This window comes from Malus sylvestris, chromosome 13 (genome assembly GCF_916048215.2).
Source record: "Malus sylvestris chromosome 13, drMalSylv7.2, whole genome shotgun sequence".
Lineage (NCBI taxonomy): Eukaryota > Viridiplantae > Streptophyta > Magnoliopsida > Rosales > Rosaceae > Malus > Malus sylvestris.
This window is the reverse complement of record NC_062272.1, coordinates 21,190,803-21,211,201: the sequence shown is the minus strand read 5'-3', so window position 1 is coordinate 21,211,201 and position 20,399 is coordinate 21,190,803. Positions and strand designations below refer to the sequence as shown.

Here is a 20,399-nt window from a genome sequence, read left to right as displayed (position 1 = left end):
TTAGGTGACGGTATTTTTTGTGGCGCCTAAAAATTCATCACATTTGGCCAAAATGAGTGAGGTTTTTTTAGAAAACGTCACATAAAGATTTTCACAAACACCAAAATATTTTGTGTCACATAAACATTTTGAATTCGTCACAAACTATTGGGCGGGAAATTTTACCGCCGAACGAAATGTTAATATGTGACAAAATTTTTACATTCATCACTTATATAAAGAGTAGGCTACGTAATAGTCAATTCATCACTTATAATATTAAAAGTAAAAATTAAAAATATTGAAATAATAATGTCAAAACTCCCAAATTGTAAAACCTAATAACCTATTTCATTTTCCCTCAAAACAAAAAACCTATTTCGTTCTGTTCTCTCACCCTATCTCTTTCAACTCCCCTTGGTTCTACTCTCTCACCCCGCCTCGTCGACTAGCAACCTGGTGGTTGTCATCAACGGCGACCACGTACCACCTCTCATTCGTCTCCCTCCCTCGGCCTCTCAATTTACAACAAGGTACTTATTTCTTTAATTGTGTTTGGATTTTCTTCTTCAATCAATCTTTGTTTGCCAAGCTTAGACACCCAGTTATCAATTTCCTTTCTCTTTTGAAAATCAATGAATAATGGTTGTTATTTTTCTATTTTCTCTTTGGAATGTCGTTGATGACCATATGTGAACATTATCATTTGTTAAATTGTAATTTTCTTATTTCTAATTTAGTTAGAACACAATTATTGCAACTATTTAAGCTCTTGATTAGTTGCATAGTTAATTCTCTGAGGTAGGATAAAAACTACAGCATCTCGGCTATAGCACAAATCCACTTCTAAAAAAAAAAACTATCATGTCCTGCTACACCATAACAAATAAGAACAAAAGGGGAAAACAGAAGAACTGAACAAAAGGAAAAAAAGAGGAGGAATAGTTTTTGGTAGATGAAAAAGATTATACTAGTCGCAATATTTGGAAAAAAAAAAAAAAAAAAACTGGAACTACTCCCTTTTTCGTGTAACTATTTTTTCAACACGTAAACTACCACAGAGTAAATTTGTGGAAATTTTAAGTTTGTTTGAATTTATTTTTCATAGATTGATTGAATGTACAAGGGGGGATATGTCAATCTTTCTCAAATTAAGGGATTAGACTTAATAGAGAATCCCATGGAAAAAGGAAACATAAAATCTGGCAACATCAATCACCCAGTATGCAACATCAATTATATGCAACATTAGTCACCCAGTATGCAGGATCAATCACCCAGTATGCAACATCAATCATCCCATATCGTCTAATAAAATTCCCAAACAAAATAATATTTTGTTAATTAATTTGAGTTTGATTGAATTGATTAATTTTTGGTGTTTGTTAGTTCAGGTACAAGTACAATTTTAGTATTGTGTACGATTCTAAAATCCAGAGGACCCTTCGCGTTCTTTAGAGTGTTTCATATTCTATTTCTCACTAAAGCACCTTTTGTCATGGTACTCTTCCTCTTTCCCACACATTTATTTACCTATCTATTAAGTGCAATGCTTTTAGCACTTCAAACTAAGTATTTTACAGTTTTTATACACGCAATATATGTAGCGCCAAAAGTTAAACATGAGAGTGCCAACGGCGCTGTGCCTTTGCCCTTCTATAATTGATTTATTATGTGATTTGGTGCATTGTATTGCAGGCTACATAGGGTGTTTTTGAAAATCTCAAGAAACTAGAACAATGAGGGCTGAATTTGGCTTTGCCACTTTCTTGAATGCATTTTATTTTTAGGGCGTTGGACATGCATTATGCAAGCTTAAATTTGGATTTCATGTTCCCCATCTTTTTAACCTGCCAAGTTTGGGATCAGATTGGATTTTACATCCTAGTCGCTTGTTGGAGCAAAATGTAGTTTGACATTGGCATGCTAAGAGATTCAGATATTCTACCCAAAGTACCTTCAAGTGCTTTACAATGGAGGAAGAGAACAAAAGATTTGAATTAATTTGTAATTGATGGGATATAGAAAGCCAAAATCATTTGTTGGCAAGATAGGAAACTAGAACTTGTAAATTGATTGAACATCTACAATTGGTTAGTCAACTTTTAAAATTTCTATATTATGGTCTGATGTAGATTTACTTTTGTATATACATATATGAAATTCTTGTACTTTCTTGATTTTCAGGATTAAAGGTGTTTAAGCTTGAGATTAGTTAAGTACAAGACCAAAGTTTCAAGTTCGTATGTTGTATTTAATACTTGCAATTTAACATGACATAGTTTCATGCTACCTTTAGTCAAAAGTATTATTGCATCTGAATAGTAATGATGAATATGAAGTATTGTGCATGTATATGTTGAAAGCATGCTAGTTTTTCATGTCATATTATATGTCTGTCTAAACAATTTTACATATATTTTATTATGCCAACCTATTGAAATGTGTCAGAATGTGCAGCTCAATAATAGGACTAAAAGTGATCTGACTTCGATTCATGGATAGACAATGGATTTGTAGTTTGGTGAGTTTACAACGATGATGATAAAGTGATTATGATTGATGACTGTGGTGAGATATGTGCATTATAAATTAATTCATATCCTACAATAGTAATCTTTGGCCTATAATTTTACAAATAGTCATTATGCGTATAATGGTTTGTATATATTAACATTTTAGTATGTGTTAGTTACTTTTCCTTTTCATATTTTAGATGGCAGCTTCTACGTAGTGAGGAAAGAGGGTGAAATAGGTGAGGGATCTCTTACCTCCTCCTCCAATTGATGCACTTGCACCTCCTCCGCCACCACCTCCTCCACAAAGACAAGAACGGCCAATGGATCAATGATGTGTTGGAGAACAATTCAGAAATAAACAAAAATAACAGGAATTCTAATATTTTATTAACCAAAATATACTTGCTATGCAAAACGTAAATTACACAGTAATACAAACTTAATATACGAATATTAATGCAACTAACTTGATTACAGAAGGTAGAGGCTAGCGTAAAAGCTATGTCCTTCGAACAGTATTTTCGTCCCACTCATGTGTTTGTGGTTCTACAACGTCTGCTCGATTAGGATTCAACTACCTAATTCTACAACCCGCACTGGATTATAGAATTCTAGCGAATTTGCTTTGTGTGTTTACTCTCTGGAAATTTCGTACAGAAGCAAGGAGGAAGAAAAGAAGATGATTGGAATGGAACTGAGGACTCCAATTATATAGGCTCTTTCATACCTCTTCAAATACTTTTTTGGATGTATCTAAAGCTATACAACTCTTTCCAAAGAGTTGTGTCTTTAATCAAAACGTTTTGAATTAATTTTTAATTAAAAACTTAATTCGAAAATTAAAACTAATTGATCAGATTAATTTTAATTATTAGGCCCCAAGGCCCAAGGCCCTTGTCTTGATTAATTAATATTAATTAATATTAATATTATGGTATAATCATCAAGCCCAATCCACACAAATGGTGGCCCAAGCCTCAATTCTCATTCCAAGTGGTCCAACATCTAACTAATATTGTAGAGGACAAAACATATATAAAGGACATTGAGAATCTTGTTTTATCCAATGTGGGACAAGAGTCTCAAAACCCTAACATGATGTTGCTCTAGACAAATAGATAAGTGTTAGCACCTCAATGTTGATTAGACTTTCCTTTTGTTAGGACCTCAAGTTGTCTATGTATAAGTGTTGGTGCCTTCCATGACGAATTACTACCACTGAGATAGGTCACCCTGAGTTAGATTGATATTGGGATGTTTATGTTATTTTGTGGGATGTACACTTGATGAATGTATTCGACTTATGTGCTTTAATTGTTGATTAATGAAAAATGTGAATTAAGTATACTACCTTATAGTTATGAATTGCAATTCTAGATTACGAAACAGGAACAAGTAATTAATTCATCATATATTATTCCTAAATAGGTATTTGATTTAACATATGCGACATAAGTTGTGTCACATGTCAAAAAAATATGTGACGATTTCAATGTCATTTAGTGTTAATCATATCATTCTGGGATTATATTGGGTGACGATTCATCACTTATAAGTTTGATATAAGATGAAAAACATTGGTCACTGACTTTTTTATTTTGTGATGCTTATTCTGTCACTTACAAACAAAATATGTGACGAAATTAGTGCCACGTAAAAGATAATGACTCTCTATTCACACTCTTCAACTTGCAGGCACTTAATGGCCCACTAGTCACCACCCCCACACTATTTGATATGAATTTTGAATAGAAAACACTATGCAGATGATTAGTTGCAATAGCGTTATAGGGACTCTACTTGTTAAAGGAGTTCTAAATTTCGACTAAGTGATGATTCGATTTCATATTAATTATTATATATATATATATATATATTTTTTTTTTTTTGGTATATTTTGGTGAGATTTTGATACTATGATTTGTACTTACATGTATGACATGTGAATCCATTTTAGGCATAATGTGATTCAACAGTCAGTTTTTAGTAATTTCAATTGGAGTGGGTTTGTAAGTCTGTCAAAAAGACTATATTAGAGTTTCAATATTTTTTTTTGGTAAAAGAGTTTCAGGATTTAATTTCAAAGCATTTGATCATGAGTTTCAACATTTAATTCCAAAGCATTTAATCGAAAAGGATTAAAGGACCAACACACAATGTTGATAGATTGCCTGTTGGGCTTAATTGTAATTTTTTAGCATGAAAATGGCGTTTTTTGGAGTTCGGCCTTTTTACGAAGTTGCAGAGGACGTTCTAAAACAAGACCTTTAGAACTAGTCTTGGAGCTTATTTGGTCCAGAAATGTGGAGATTATTTGACTGGGTAGGTTGGTTAGTTAGATTAGGATTTTGATTTTAAGTTATCACTTTGTTATTTAATTTCCATTTTTAGAAGAACTTATTTAGGTAGGATTCTGAATAAAGGGCTGTTTATAACCACCCAACCAGCCATTGGGGTTTACGACGCGACATTGAGAGACAACCCGACATAGGGTTGCTGATATGCAGATTTCAATTACATGGTGCTTTCCATCCTTTTCTTCTCAATGATATTTTCTTTGATTTTAATTATATGATTATGAGTAACTAATTTTCTTTTGCTTGGGCAGGCAAGACCACGAGCCTTAACATGGATATGTAGTCTTTATTGATTTATTTATATTATTATGCATGCATACCTTGAATTATTAATCACTGCGTTAAAATTATTCATATGTCTTGATGATTGGCCACCATTAGGATATTTAGACATGTAATTTGATGCAATTTATGTTAGAACATCATCTTGAAATTGAGGAGGGCTTCTTGTGATTGCTACTTGTAATTTCACAAAACTTAATGAGTTAGGCATGTTTCTATTTGACCTGAACATCACATACGGACTGTATGTTAGATATATGTTTTCGTTTGAACATCACGAGGAGAATATGCATTAAGAAAACATAACCTTCAAAGCATGTATGTGTAATTCATAAGTAATTGGTAGCAAGTGGCCCTCTACCATAGTGATGGAGAGAAGTGTTGCCTTTGCATCACGATGTGGGTTCAAACCCACATCGGCTCTCTTATCTAACATCATGACCCATTTATACTACAATTGCCTTGTTCTCTTGCAAGTATTTTTAAATATTTTTATCCTTGCTTTTACATGTGGTAAAAATTTTACGAGTGAGAACGATTTATTGCACTCGAATTGGAGTTAGAATAGTTAGAAGGGTAGGCCAAACATAGTGAAGTTGGACTTACAACCGTAGTGCACTCTCATAAATTGCAAACCACCAAACATCTCCCAGTCCCTTTCGGAGTGGGAATCCAAAGAGATAACAATAAATACTGTAGTTCCACATATAGGGTGTAAACATATATAAACAAAATATCCCCATAAACGTTTTGTTTGGTTGTAAATTTATAAACTTTACTATCCATCTACCTATCTATCTATCAAGGGACTTTTGGACACACACCACGGAATTTTACATCTTTTGGTGGTCCCCCAAGCTTCTTCTATAAGTAGCTCTTTCGATAGAATTACCAAGGTAATTAAGCAGAATTATGATTAAGTAAGTGTGTTATTTTGGAATAAATTAAAAATAATAATTTAGGAATGCACATTTTATAATTTGTGTAATCCGTACAGAAAAGGTTACTGTTGAAGAATGTAAATAAATGTTTAATTCTGGGTCGTTATTTAGAATATGCAAAATAATTGAAGGAATATTGAGTTCCATCTGAAGTACAAACTCCTCGGACAGCTAGTGCAATGGCATTGCAAAAGTATTTTTACAATCTATTTGGAAATGGAATATTGGCTAATACTACACAGTTATTAGAAGAATATATGAAAAATATGGCTTGGTATACTGCAAAATTAAAAAAATAAGGTGGAGGTAGAAGGGTTCAGGGTTTTGCCGGGTGTAATGGTCCTTGCCCTTCAAGACAGGGTTGGCGCCTTACATGCAACCATTGCTAAGGTGCTAATCGTTGCCTAATCTTTCTTTGGATTGCTTAAAAAGGTCATTGTGTGAATGAAGTGTGTAGATATAAGATATAAAATTAGTAAATAAAACACGTGTTAAAACTTGCCATATGATACACAAATACTTCTATTTGGTCACGTATTCCATATTCGATACTTGATCGGATACAATACTTGGCCAATACTCTCGGATGCTCGTCGGACCCATATCATGGTTAATGGACACGGCTTTGACTCGATGGATACGCGTATCCAGCTTTTATGATACATTTACACTTTCAAAAAAGATAATGAGGAGGAGAAAATTAACAGGAGACATCACTAATTGAAAGTTGATGAATACAAAGAGCTTCACTCTAATTAAAACCATGAATACAGCTCTCACACCCCTTTTACTGTGTATAAAGAGGATTAGATTTCCAACTTTTATTCTCCAACAACTTAAATGTACTTGAATTTGAATGATGAATTATGTTTTAAAATGTTTATTTTATTGCTATATATATTTCTATTTGCAGTATCCATCGCGTATCGTATCTTAATTTTTAGAGATTTTTCATACAATTGTGTCGTGTCGTATCGTATTGTCATATCCGTATTTGTATCTGTATCCGTATCCGTATCCATGCTTCATATTAAAATACTATATCACGTGGTTGTATGTCAGTAGTTAGTACACACAATAATTACTTAAAGTTTTTTTAACCAAATGGTACTAGTGCGTCTATGACAGTACTAATAGAATGTTAAATATATATCATATCATATTAGTGCAAACTGTAGATAATGTAGACCCATGCACGCTTCTAAATAAGAAAATTAATTGCATGTGACTTTGGGAATAATCCAATTATATTGCACACAGATCATGTGTGTCCCAATATGTGTTAAAATCATCACATAATGTTAGCATACAAGACACTAGCAAGTCTCTTCACGATCCTCATTCATTCTCCTTCCATCAATTATTATTAACATTGTGTGAGAGTGAGTGAGAACCTAACTAGCTTAGCCCTCTTATAAAAATAGACCACAACTCTCCATTAAGTGAAAGAGCAAGAGGAGCCTCTGACAAAACCTCCCCCTTGGATAAAATTTATGTCACAAGGGCTCCTCTGAGAAAAGAGAGCGGGAGTGCGAAAATCACTGACAGATGGGCGGGTTTGCGAGCAAGAAGAGGGGTAATTTAAGTGAGAGAAATGTTGGTGGGTTGAGAGATAAGGTGAGGAGTATTCAAGAGGAGATGAGTGAGATGGCGTGTGAAAGGAAGAAGGAGAGTGCAGCATATGAGAGGGACATGATGGTGTTTGCATTCAAGGAGGCTGAGTGGAAGCAGGAGAAGAAGAAGATGAGGGAGGAGGTGAAGATGCTGAGGAAGGTGGTGGAAGAGAAGGAGGAAAGGATTAGGGGAATGGAGGATTGTGGTGGGGTTGTGGTGGTGGGAGGTGGGAATGATAATAAGAGTGGTGATGGTGGTGGTGGGGAGAATAATAGTAAAGAGTGGGAAGTGTTGTTGGGGAGTGTTTTTCTGGCTGAGCAAATGAGGGAGGAGAGAGCAAGGAGGGATGAGACCGTGGAGAAGTGGAAGCAGCTTTATCTGGCTATTAAGGTGGAGCTTGATGATCTCATTCAGAGGACACATTGTGGTAACTCTCTCTCTCTTCTCTCTCTCTCTCTCTCTCTCTCTCTCTCTCTACAGACACAGTCACACACAAACACAGAAAACACAGATACTCAGTCACTCCCAAGCAATCTCTAATCTGCATAATTCTCATAAACATGTATCAGAATATGAGGCGAACTTTCTGATTGCGATTTGGTCTAGAAGCACTCAGTCTTAATTTTGTTGGAATATGACAATTGTTCAATCTCAGAAAACATGATGGCAATTTTCATAGTTATATTATTGTTAATGATAACCCACATCATAGTTTAAGCAGTTGGTGGGTCTTACTTTTTCCTTAAAAAAAAAATCATAAAAAACCAGAATTTTTCATCATTACAATTACCTGATGAAATTGAGGTTCCACCAAAAAACTAATTAGCAATATGGGGAGTAGCCCAAGATCATATAAGCACATAGCAAACCTTGTCTCTCACCGATGTGGGATAACTCTCAACATTACCTACAAGCGTATTTAATTGTTTTTCCGGTTACACTTGAGGGAATCGAACCTGAACTTATGAATTCTTTACTAATGTGTATACATGTACATTTATATGTACAATATTTATTCATGTATCGATGTGATGGAGATTTGGTATTTACTGCAGGAAATGGGCTGTATTGGAAGGCAGAGGAAGAAGGCATAGTAGAAGAGCTAAGGAGAGAGCTCAAAGCCAAGGAAGAAATGATTACATCTCTAAAATCCAAAATAGCTTCAATGGAGCATGAACATTTCAAGAAGGAAAGAGAGATTGACATATTAAGGCAGAGCTTACGAATCATCAGCTGCAAGAAGACACTGCACACCCCTAAGAATGTTTCTAGAGATTCACAGCTCGTGAAACTGAAACAGGCCAGAAAATTGTAATCATTACATTTAGATGTAAACTCAAAGTTTCATGTTCACTTATGTGTAACGGAACGAAATTATAAATTATGAATAATTTGGCACGATTACATAGTTGTGTTTGTAGCTCTTATGATTGAGAATGTAAATTATACGCAGAGGTGAAAGTTCAAGTCTCCCCTCTTTCTTTGAGCTAATTTGAATTATTAGATAAGAGAGTTCTAATACATGTGATGTATGTGTTATGCTTGTATAAAAGGATTATCAGCCAACAACTAGTCAATATTAACACTGTCCGCAACTTAATCACTTGCACAATCCGACGTTTTATGCAATATATTATTCTATCAGATTTTCAACGTGGGATTTTACATTCTTCAAGAGTACGAAATATGGATCCTAACTTATGCTGAAGCAAATTAAGGATACAAATTGCTTCACAGAACAAGTCACAAGAGCAATCCAGCAAAAGCATAACAGAGGAGAAATATTGGTCTCTCAAGAAGTCAGATGCATAAATGATGGGTCCCAAATGTGAGCCCCACCTGAGGCTCAGGGGTTATTCCTGTCAATAATTTTTCAATAGAGGACCACAACCTCAGTGGTGTCTTATCTTCCTTTTTTTTGGACGGTGGTGGTTATCTTCCTTGGTCTAAAACCATAGCCTATAGCCTATATAGCCTATAGTATTTTTGTTTAGGAATTATGAATTAGGAATCAGGACAAAGGGGGCTTCCTACTAAGGCTCCAAATTTTAGCATTTGCAAATTTGCAATTGCAATTGCAATGCAAGTGAAAGTCTCTTCTGTCCCTATCATTGCTGTCAATTCTGCTTAGTACACATTGTTGGTTCCTTCTTTGATAGGTTAAGCTTCAAGGGTTTAGTGTTGAATACAATCTCACATCGAAAAATTGATAAAATGTATTATTATTTGTTACTTATAAATGGATGGTTCTGCTATTAATGATATTGAGACCTTGTATGATAAAATTCAATGCATGTCGGATTGTGTAGGTTATTATGTTGAGACAATACCGGTGTGATTAGTAGTGGGTTGCATACTTGACTCTGAAATCTTGACGTGGTATAAAAATAGCTTCTCCCCGACCCGACCGTTCCAATTGTGAACAAGATCCTTACCTGACTTTGACATAGTATCAGATAGACTTCTCTAAAATCCTAAAATTTTGTGGCTGTTAAACATATTATCAAAGTCTTCTTTGCAAGTAATGGAGAGTTTGATTCTTGTTTTCAACTTGTTTGTTAGTTATGCCGGGTAGGGTGGGTGCTCCACCCATCTGCTTGTTTATCTTCCCTTATTGGTATGACTCTCCACGTGTAGGAATAGCATGCAAGTGAGGAAGAGAATGTTGTTAAGCTTGACAAGTGTAGGAATAGTATGCCTCTCAATGTGCAAAATTGACGCGAGAAAGAAATTGGTGTAAGTTTGATGTACATTATTGACCCAGTTTATGACAACTTAAGCCTTTGAATGCGTTTCTAACGGTTAACATTTCAGAATTGGAAAACTTTTGATACTTGACCTATTTGTTGGTATTGTTTGACCCAAAACAAAAAGGAGACTCTTGATATTACAAGTAAACTAAAACTTTGAGTTACAAATGGCTGCTGATCTTTATAAACATGTATAGAATGTAAAGCTTCGGATAAATTTATGGTACCTGACTAATGTTGGTATGTTGTATTGTAGGTGCAATACCTCAAAGTATTGGTAATTACAAATTAATACATTCAACGGAAGGCATGCTTAAGCTTCCCGGATGCCTCTTTACTTTGGCATGGTCTAGTCTCGTCTTCAGCTAACTTTCACATTCGCTTGTTCTTCGGACAGCGTCCTTGCTGCGACTTGGTAATTCGATCTCACATTCTGGAAAGAAAGACGAGGTTAACAACTGACATTGAGAGGGAGATATTACAACAAATAGATAGTGACAACTCATGGCAATATGTGTCGCAATTAAAAATAGCCTGCAAACACCAAAAAATACCCCCGAAATATGACTACTGAAGAAATATTATATATATGAACTCAATCAGATGAATGTACCTCTAGTAGTGTGATGTAGTAAAAATCCTCCATGTGCTGCATAAGTGCAGTCCCATCTCTGACTGAACGGAATATGTTTATTTCGGTCTGTAATATTTTCTCGATAAGCTCCTTCTCACCCTTCATCTGTAGGAAAAACAAAAACTTGGTCAAACTTCTGATAAAATTCAGAAAGCCAAGCCTCGTCTGAAGATAAATATACTGTCATTAAAAATGAACTTTGAACAATGGAAAGCTTAAAGATGATAAACAGACTGGAGCACGCTTTATAACGAAATCTTAATAACAAATTCAGTCCCACTTGACCTTGATGCAGCCGCAGCAGCGGTGACACACATTTCATGTACTAAGCACGTTTGCATCAGATACAAAACTCGTGCATCGTCCATATTTCTCATCAATTAAAAACATTACCAATCACTCAACTTGACAGAAGATACTCTCTTTTGAAGAAAATTAAGGAAAACATTAATTCTTGGGGAATGTGGTTTCATAATCCAACGGATTCATTTTTTATATCTCCTTCAATCCAAGCTAATCTTTTGCAAGGATGGTCATTGAAAGGAGACATAAAAATAGATTGTTAGATCATGAGAGCATATTGAGGGATGCATTCCAAGGTACAGTCCTTACTTTAAGAAAAGTAAGGACATCGATATACTCCTGGTGAGATCTAGTGAACTATCAAGACAACAGTTTTTCTGGTTATTTTCATTGGTTTTATCTGCAACACGAAAGTCATTATGAACAGCTCAGTTGTTGCTAACATCATGAACACGCCAAGCCTGATTCATTTTAATTTCTTGAGGAATTTTATCTTATGAATGGTTCTTTTGTTAATTTCTTAAAATATAATTGAAAACAATGATATAAAATTATGAATATGCAGCATATCTGAAGATTGGATTTATGAATGGGCATACGAATCTGATATTAGAAATCCATAAGCAAGCGAACTAGCAAATGAAAAAGATTGAATGACGAGGAACATACGAATTCACCGACTAGTACATCTGGTGTGTACTCCCCAATCACATCAGCTTGGTAACCATCTCCAGAGAGCTCCATATTTCCCTGGATGGAATTATTAGCTCAGATTTAAGTAAAAATGTACTATATTCACACAAGCAAGCACCCCAAAAACATTTCAAACAGCTTTCGAAGTAAACTTTAAATGACGACGAGTCTTAGAACCTAATCAGAGAGAAACAATTCTGCATCCTAAAGCACGAGATTTATAAATCTAATATCACAACAAGTTTCTAGAGGAACATATCATTTAGCTTGGAAATATTTAGCTTGTTACTGCCAACATCATAGTCTCCTAGATATTGCGAGGGCACCATTTACTCTATCCACAAATAATACATCTATGAATTAACTATAAGTGCAGTTGGAGAGTTAATGGAAAACTTTCCTAGATAACAAAATGAATTACCCACCAAGGCATTTTTTAGGTCTCCTGTTGTTAGGTAAACAGGTTGAGCTACATGGCAGTATCCCATCAGGCGGGGGATTGTAGGGATAATGTCTCTGTGGTTTACAACTCTCCAGCTATCTTTGACTTTCTGCAAAGGTAAGTTTTGTATGCTGAATAAATATTCACCAGAAAAATACACATGTAGCATACAAAATGTATATACGCGTGGGTGTGTGTGTTCACACGCTTGATTATTATTTTAATTTCATGAGGGAAATTATTACAACGTGGATCTGACTTCATGATTCCTCTAAATACAAGTCCAAAGTAGTCAAATCGAACTATCATAAAACTCTAATAATAATACATGCACACACATGAGCGCACACGCACGAATATATGTGGTAATTACATCATCCAACATTTAGAACGACAGAGAGTGAGTTGGGAAATTTTCTGCTAATGAATAAATTCCTTATAACAATCCTATATTTTAAAATTATTTTCTGCTTGCCTCTACCAAGACTAGCAGCTACATTTTATACTAGGAATAGAAGATGAGTTGTTCCAAGTTGCAACCAGAGATGGCTGCAGCAAAAATGAAAATGGATCCGTGGAAAAAGAAAGCTGAGGGCATTTACCCAAGTACTTCAATGAAGAATTAAAAGCACATGCTGGAAACAAATAGGAAATCCCAATTCCAATGCTTACCTTGTTATAAATTTCGGCAAATACTTTGTTACCAACTCTAGGAGATCCGAAGTTATACATGGTCACAGAAATCAGTCCACGCCTAATACACAGAAAAAGATAAAAAAAACAAAGGTCTATTACCATAGAATTAAATTAATTGAATTAATGTTAGATAGTGGTGTAATGCATCTTCCAATATAACATAGAGATGCACTATGGCAGTTTGCTTGTGTGAAAGTACGACAACATCAGTCTCTTACAACTCTCATCACATATCTGTATTTCTATTTTGTTTATTTTCATCAAAAAAGTCCCAAGCATGTGCTGGAAATTGATGGATTGCACATTTTAAACTCAGAAATCTTCAAAAGTATAACAAGATGAATAAAACAAACACAACCTACAGTCATAAGAGAAAACTGGGTAAGTACAAGTTATGATCAGAGTCCAACATAATCTATGGTTAAAAGTGATCACGTACAGACATGCTCTTTTGCATACACGAATAGATACTTCCACTTAAAAAATCCAACAAAATGTATAATGAATTCACAGCGTAGAAAATAAGAACTCACTTTGCTAGCTGACTTGAGGAAAGTTCAAGAGCCAGGAGGGTCGACAATGCACCACCTAGACTATGACCCGTTATATAAACATGCCATTTGTCCAGCGGCTCAGCAATATCATCACTGTCAAAACGAAGTGAACTCTCATACTTGCCAATCCACAAATAAAGAAAACTCGTGCTTTGGAAATCTCAAGGAGAAAGTAGAATAAAAATTGATAAATAACTAACATCTAACCCCCCCCCCCCCTTTTTTTTTTTTTTAATGAACAAACGATACCCTAAACTAACATCTAACTTAGTCTAAAGGTTCCAAGGATTTTATCTTCGAAATGACTTCAGTGCTTATTAATAAACAATTAACATCTTACTTAGATTAATCTAACTGAAGCCAACTACTTCTGTGTGATTCTTTTAGATATTGACTGTCCTATACTACCTGACTTGTATGCAATTAGGAAACAAACTAAATTAAATAAGAAAAATAAATCTAAAAAACGTTAGAACTTACAAATAACCAATTGCCAATTTCATGAGAGAGACGATCCTTATCCTGACAGAATCATATGCCCTTAAGAAACCACTATGAACCTGAAATTATCTAGTCACCATCAATATGCATAGAGACTGTTTTGTCAATAATCTGTTCATTTCACCCACGAAAGAATAGATTTTCCTTACTTGAACTTCTTGTTTGAAGTCTCCGCCTATTCTTTCTGGATTTAGCCTATAAAGGTATAAAATCCAACATTTGTAAGAAACATAATACTTAATGGGGCATATCTAAAACTGTGGCATATCTAAAACTGTGGAACATTAAGTGAGACAATATAATAAACAAGTACTCAGAAACTTAGTGCATAAGAGATTGTTTAAACCTGGACCGTTTAGCAACCCAGCTAAAGTGACTGGGTCATGGGTCACCACTCTGACCGTGGTTGGACCATAACAATATAATGGTTAATAAAATATAAGTGATCAGTAGCATCAAGCAAGTTTTGCCATCTAACATACAGACCTGTGGTTTGAATCCAAAATTTAACTTTCAATACATACTTTTCTTTCAAAGAATAACTAGCTGGTTTTCCTCAAGCACAACTAGTTCAAAGGTTGTTCTTATCAATAACTAGCTCAAAGGTTTGTCCACCAAAAAAATTCAAGATTGGTCCAGCTTCCAAGTGGGTGGTTAAGCATAACAAGATTTCCTGTAGGACCTGTACTAATCCGGACGGGATGGTTTTTTCTGCTAATCCGAACAGGAACCCAGACCATTCAAAAAATTGGTTGACCTTGCCTGGTTTTAAAAATCTACTTACATAGTTACATGCATTATGACTCCAAAGAAAATTAGGAAGGATGATCACAAATCACTAATGTCAATTAAATATACAAACCGATTGTAACTTGATAAGTAAATAGATATTACCCAGTAGGAGCTACCATCAGATCTGTTCGCAAGTCCTTCCATCTTGACTGCAACAATTAGAGTACAGGCATTTAGAACCAGAAGATACAAACCAAACTCCATTATAGAACAAAAAATATATATAACCTGCCTGTTCTGTTCCCCTGAAAGCAATAACTAGTCTTTTCCGAGCAGAATCACGCCAAATTGCCACCTGCAGTTTCCTATAATGTAATTATCCACAATATATATCTCACAGTTTATTGACAGCATCTTGCCAGTGCCACATGTAGGTGTCATGATTCTTCAGATTTAGAGAGATCAACTATAATCCTTTCAGCGGGAAAAGTCTTTACCTGTGTGTCTGTTGTTGCATTATCTAAGAAACATAGTTTCTCAAATTCGGACTTTATGAAACTTGGGTGTCCCAAAGAAGTAGCAAGCATTGCCCAAGCCTCCATGGCACTTTCTGCACTAGAAAAGAGTTCTTTCATCTCCTCTGCAGCCCGTGTGCTAGCAATCTCCTCGGTTGTGGGATCAGTCAAGGCATCATCTTCTACATTGCTACTGTCCTCTAATTTAATTTCGCTCGTTCCTACTGCATTTGATTCCGTGTTTGATTCAGATACTGCAGCAGTTAGAACCACAAATGTTCCTAAAACAGAATCAGTTTGCTTTAATAGATCCCTTGTTGCTTTCTTAATATCTGGAAGTGAAGACTGAATCATGCTAATGGAAAGTGGGCTAGTTGTTTTATCCTTATCAACATCTAAGCCTTCTGGAGTTGCAAGCCCTGATTCAATATAAGATGCTTCTGCTATCTCTCGTGACTGCGAACCAAATCTGTTTAATATATCAAACCCATCCCACTTTAATTTCTCTGGAACTGGCAGACCAAATTTCTCAGCAACATTTTGGTTGATTTCATTGGCAAATTTCTTCCAGAAATTCTTATCTGATTGCGTTTCTTCACCAAGTTGTTTCAGTGGTTCAGGGGTATGTCCATGCTCCACACCACCATTATCTATGCTGGCCTCGTCTACATTGCTGCTTGCATTGAAGCCTGCATTATCTAAAAAACCTTCTGCTATAGTATCCATCTGGGAAGTCACATCTGACACACCAGCAGAAATAGATTTCCCAGTGCCTTTCGTGTCATTCACATCACCGCTTGCAATTAAATTCTTCATAAGGTTTGCATTATTGAATGACTTTAGCTGCCCAAAAGCATATTCCACAAATTGACGTGCTTGCACAGTGTCCGAGCCAGCAAACATTTTTTTCATAGCAGGCTCAAAACCATTTTTGCGGAGAAAGTCGGAAACAAAGGGGACCTTACTCCACCACTTTTTTGCCTCATCAATTTCATCAAAAGTTTTATAGTTGACCTGAAAGTTCAACACTAGCAGTTACAACTCAAATAGAACAGTACACCAAAAAAGAATTTCAATGTAAAACTGTAAAGCAGGTCCACTAAGACCATCACAGCAAATACAAATTAGAACAACAGCATTATATGAAAGAATTTTGCAAGAACCAAACACAAACAATTTACAAAAACTTTCATTACAAGCAGAGAAATATTAGGACTTCAATAATGACCGCATAGTACTTAAAACAGAGTATTAAGCGTCAACTTAAGTCACTGAAAGAACTGACAACTACAAGGAGTATGTACCACACAATAGCTGTGGTGATTCTCTTTCTTCTTTTGTTCTTCAAAATTTCATGTTTTTTCTCTTAAAGGAAATGGCTACTCCGGTTGTATTTCCCGAGAATATGGGTATGGAAAAGGAGACCAAAGTAAGGCATTCCAGAAGTAGAACAATCTCATTCCTTCCAGAAATCCTGAGGCACGTCCGGGATTCTTTTTGAACAAGATTTTTGGTGAATGGAACTTTTTCATGGCTTAGACTTGTATTGTATGGTGTGGGCGTGGGCATGGGTGTGGGTGTGGGTGTGTGGGTGTGGGTGTGGGAGAGTGTGTGTGTGTGTGTGTATCCATAAAAGGCAAGCTATAACAGCCTTACACAGAAGTCAGAACATGTGGTCTTTTTTGTTATACATGGTATCCTAAACCAATGTAAGAGGCATTCTCACAACAGGAAACAAGGCAATGCCTCTTTCTCTCTGGAACCATCTACCTATATCACAATTTTATTTCACCAGGGATACTTACCTCTAAAAGTAGTTTTCCACCGCCTCCCATTCCTTCCAATTCCACCACTACTTCATGCAAATTTCCTAGAAAAAAACATATATGATATTTGATCATTTTGACAAGAAAAAAAATATATAGCCTCATCTATAAATATTAACAGTCCTAATGGAATCATGACAAACTAAGATACAATGGCATTTCCCTATTTTTAGTAGCCACCGAATCTTCCTCTAGGGCCTATACTAATAGTACTACAAACATAATACCTTGATTACTGAACGGACTAATAAAACCAACCCAATAATCTGGCAAGATAATGATCCATCGTTTTAAAACACGAACACCATGTAAGTGATGGACTTGAAATTACCATCACAAAGGTCTTCTAGACTGATGCTCGCATTCCCCATTCGTTTATGTGGACTTACAAGGTTTGCATCCCAAGCTGCAACCTAAAAATTGATGCCACATATGAGGAAATTAGAGAAAAGAATATGATCAAGAGCTAACATGCCAAGAATGTTAAGTCCTTAAGAAAAGATCTTCAGCTTCAAGAGTAAATAGTTAAACAACTTTGTATCAACAACTGTGTATCATTAATATTGTAGATAACCGGCCGGAAAAAGGAAATATCCATTCAGCACAAACAGTTAAAATTTCTCTTCAAACAGAGAGATGAAAAGAAATGAAATAATAAGCAAGAGCTTTCTGCACTAAGTAAACAAGTATATATTTTAGTGAGAATACATGTTGACCTGAAGATTTTTGGTAGGAGGCAGCTTGATATTAAAACTGAAGTCCTCGTTCCATGTTGGCTCTTTTGTCCTGCCCCCACATTATTCGTAAAAACAATATAACAAAATCAAACTTATGAGTTGAATTAAAGCAAATGCTCATGAAATTTTATGGATCCTGATGATATGTATATGTTAAGCAAACTCTGTCATTTTAAAATTAAATATTATAGTATCAAACTTACCCCCATTTAACCTTGTTTTTTACGACTTGACCATCTAATGTCATAATTACATATGGATCACTTGTTCCCTAGAAGCATAGGAAAAGGTCAAAATAGATCAGCAAAGGAAAAGGAAAACAGGAAAAAATAGGAAACATGAAGTATACAAGATTATAGAACACTGTCGTATAAATTGATCACTGTAATATTGAATGCAAAAAGGGTTGAAACATAACAAACCCATGGATCCATGGCTGGTAACTCGAGACCTTTTTTCAGTTTAACAGATAATTCGCCATCATAGATCTCACGTATAAATGACCTGCGTTCATTAAAAGCATATTTTGTCATAAAAGTAACCGGTTTATCAGCTAATGTGTTACTTGCACCTAGAAACATGAATCAGTACGACTTAGATATGAATCATTGACATGTAAATATAAATTAACATCATTTTATCGGAGTTGGATACGTCTATATCTACAACAGATCGAAAAATTATATTTCTATGTCTTTAAAAGTGAAGTGAATGCATACTCTGAAAGATACACTGTCTTACAATCTGCAGCATCAACTTCATGCCTTCCAACATTATCCTGAACAAAACAATCCAACAAACCGAATGAATTTGAAACTAAACCGCTCAAGGTAATCCACCATCAGAATCCCAACAAGGCCGATGATACGAAACTTAAACCAATTAATGCAAGACAAATAAAAAAAAATGTGATGCTGTTAACTTACTTTTTTCCAATTTTTAATTTCCTCACACTTAACAGCTAAATTCCTATCCTTTTCCTCAATTTTCTTCAATTTTCTCAGAAAAGAAACCATTTATCATGACCCAAGGAACAAAAAGTGGAAACTGTAATTGAGAAACACTTACAGGAGGGCTCGAGTAGGCCTCGAAAGCAAAACCGGCAAGAACCACTGCCAAATTAATATCAAAAGGAGGCCTTTCACTTCCTTCCTCACCATCAACCTTTTCAATCTCAGCACCAGCTCTGCAAACGCAGCAAAACGAGTAAATTCCATCCTTGCCCCTCCCATTTCCTCTGAGAGTAAAAACCCTAACTTTCCCCGGCAATGAAGCCGGGAAGCGCAGAGAAAGGTTGGGGAATCGAAGGTTGCAGAGTTTGGGGGCAGTGAGAGAGGAGACGCAGCGGCTGTGGAGTTGAAGATGGTAATGGTGGGTTTGCAGAGACGCCATGGCTGAGTTGCAGAGTGGAAGAGAGAGGGTGGTGGCGGCAGATATGTAATTTTGTGGAGAAATGGAGGAGGTTTTTGTAGAGGTTTGGAGATTTTTGCAGATGAATATGTGCTCGGCTCTTCGTGTAGTTAGTGGAGGGGAGAGGAAGCTCTGAGAAGGAGCTAAGCTTTACCGTTACTGTCGTTACCCTTTGACAGTTATGGATGTCTCAATCAAATTTGTTTAATTTTTTACTCAAAAAATCAAATTTATTTTTTATTTATTGAAAATCTTAAAAAAATCTAGTAAGTGAAGGCATTTTGTCAATTTGAATGTCTAATATTTTGTTAAATTGATGACATGCTGGCGTTATATGTGAGGCTTGTTTCTAAGTCGCTGTATAATCACACTTAAACACAGTTTTAGTTTGGATCAAATTGTGCGATTGATTGTCGTTTTATCGTTTTAAACACACAAAAACATCAACTTAGGAGAAGCCAAAGCCACACTATCAATATCAAATTTTCATATCACGTTAGCCCATGAAGAGGCCTCGAACTTTATATGACTAACTGCTTTTTTAATCTACCTCATGATCAAGAGGCCTCTAATTGTACACAACACTATATTGTTTTAGAATTTGAAACATGAGTCGTTTGCATGGTGAGAGAAAGACATTATTCTGAATCCCATTTGTGTGTAAATTGTATGGACATTTTGAACCTTTCAAGGCAAAAATATTACTCAAATACGAAGTGCAAAGAGGCTGTAGTGACATTGAGAAGTTATAGTAATCTCATTTTTTTATTTGGGGTGTGCTATCCACACACCCCTTTTTATTTCTCACACACCCCTTGTTAATTTATGTCCGTTGATCTTCTTCAATTCATCCGATTCGCCGACTAAAAACTAAAAATATGTGAGAGAAGTAAAAAAGGGTGTGTGTATATCAC

At 35.5% G+C, this 20,399-nt stretch overlaps 2 protein-coding genes across 6 annotated transcripts; one reads left to right on the top strand and one right to left on the bottom strand.

The window, feature by feature from the left end:
• Window positions 1-7,430: 7,430 nt before the first annotated feature.
• LOC126595151 (uncharacterized) lies at window positions 7,431-9,096 on the top strand. The gene is made up of 2 exons (XM_050261534.1): window positions 7,431-8,119; window positions 8,748-9,096. The coding sequence occupies exons 1-2, from the start codon at window positions 7,627-7,629 to the stop codon at window positions 9,005-9,007; spliced, it is 753 nt and encodes a 250-aa protein (XP_050117491.1). The 5' UTR covers window positions 7,431-7,626; the 3' UTR covers window positions 9,008-9,096.
• A 1,501-nt stretch (window positions 9,097-10,597) lies between these two features.
• LOC126596994 (uncharacterized) lies at window positions 10,598-19,648 on the bottom strand. 5 transcript variants are annotated; one of them, XM_050263731.1, is made up of 18 exons: window positions 19,144-19,644; window positions 18,795-18,853; window positions 18,498-18,579; window positions 18,279-18,346; window positions 18,055-18,124; window positions 17,670-17,751; window positions 17,318-17,382; window positions 15,495-16,526; window positions 15,290-15,352; window positions 15,160-15,206; window positions 14,415-14,460; window positions 14,245-14,324; window positions 13,744-13,857; window positions 13,187-13,268; window positions 12,498-12,623; window positions 12,049-12,129; window positions 11,056-11,181; window positions 10,598-10,875 (listed from the first exon to the last, which is right to left on the bottom strand). In XM_050263731.1, the coding sequence occupies exons 1-18, from the start codon at window positions 19,465-19,467 to the stop codon at window positions 10,804-10,806; spliced, it is 2,619 nt and encodes an 872-aa protein (XP_050119688.1). In that variant the 5' UTR covers window positions 19,468-19,644; the 3' UTR covers window positions 10,598-10,803. The 5 variants fall into 5 exon arrangements, with proteins under 5 accessions (XP_050119688.1, XP_050119690.1, XP_050119689.1 ...); XM_050263733.1 differs by lacking the exon at window positions 12,498-12,623 and having other exon boundaries at window positions 19,144-19,646; XM_050263732.1 differs by lacking the exon at window positions 13,744-13,857 and having other exon boundaries at window positions 19,144-19,645.
• Window positions 19,649-20,399: the final 751 nt, after the last annotated feature.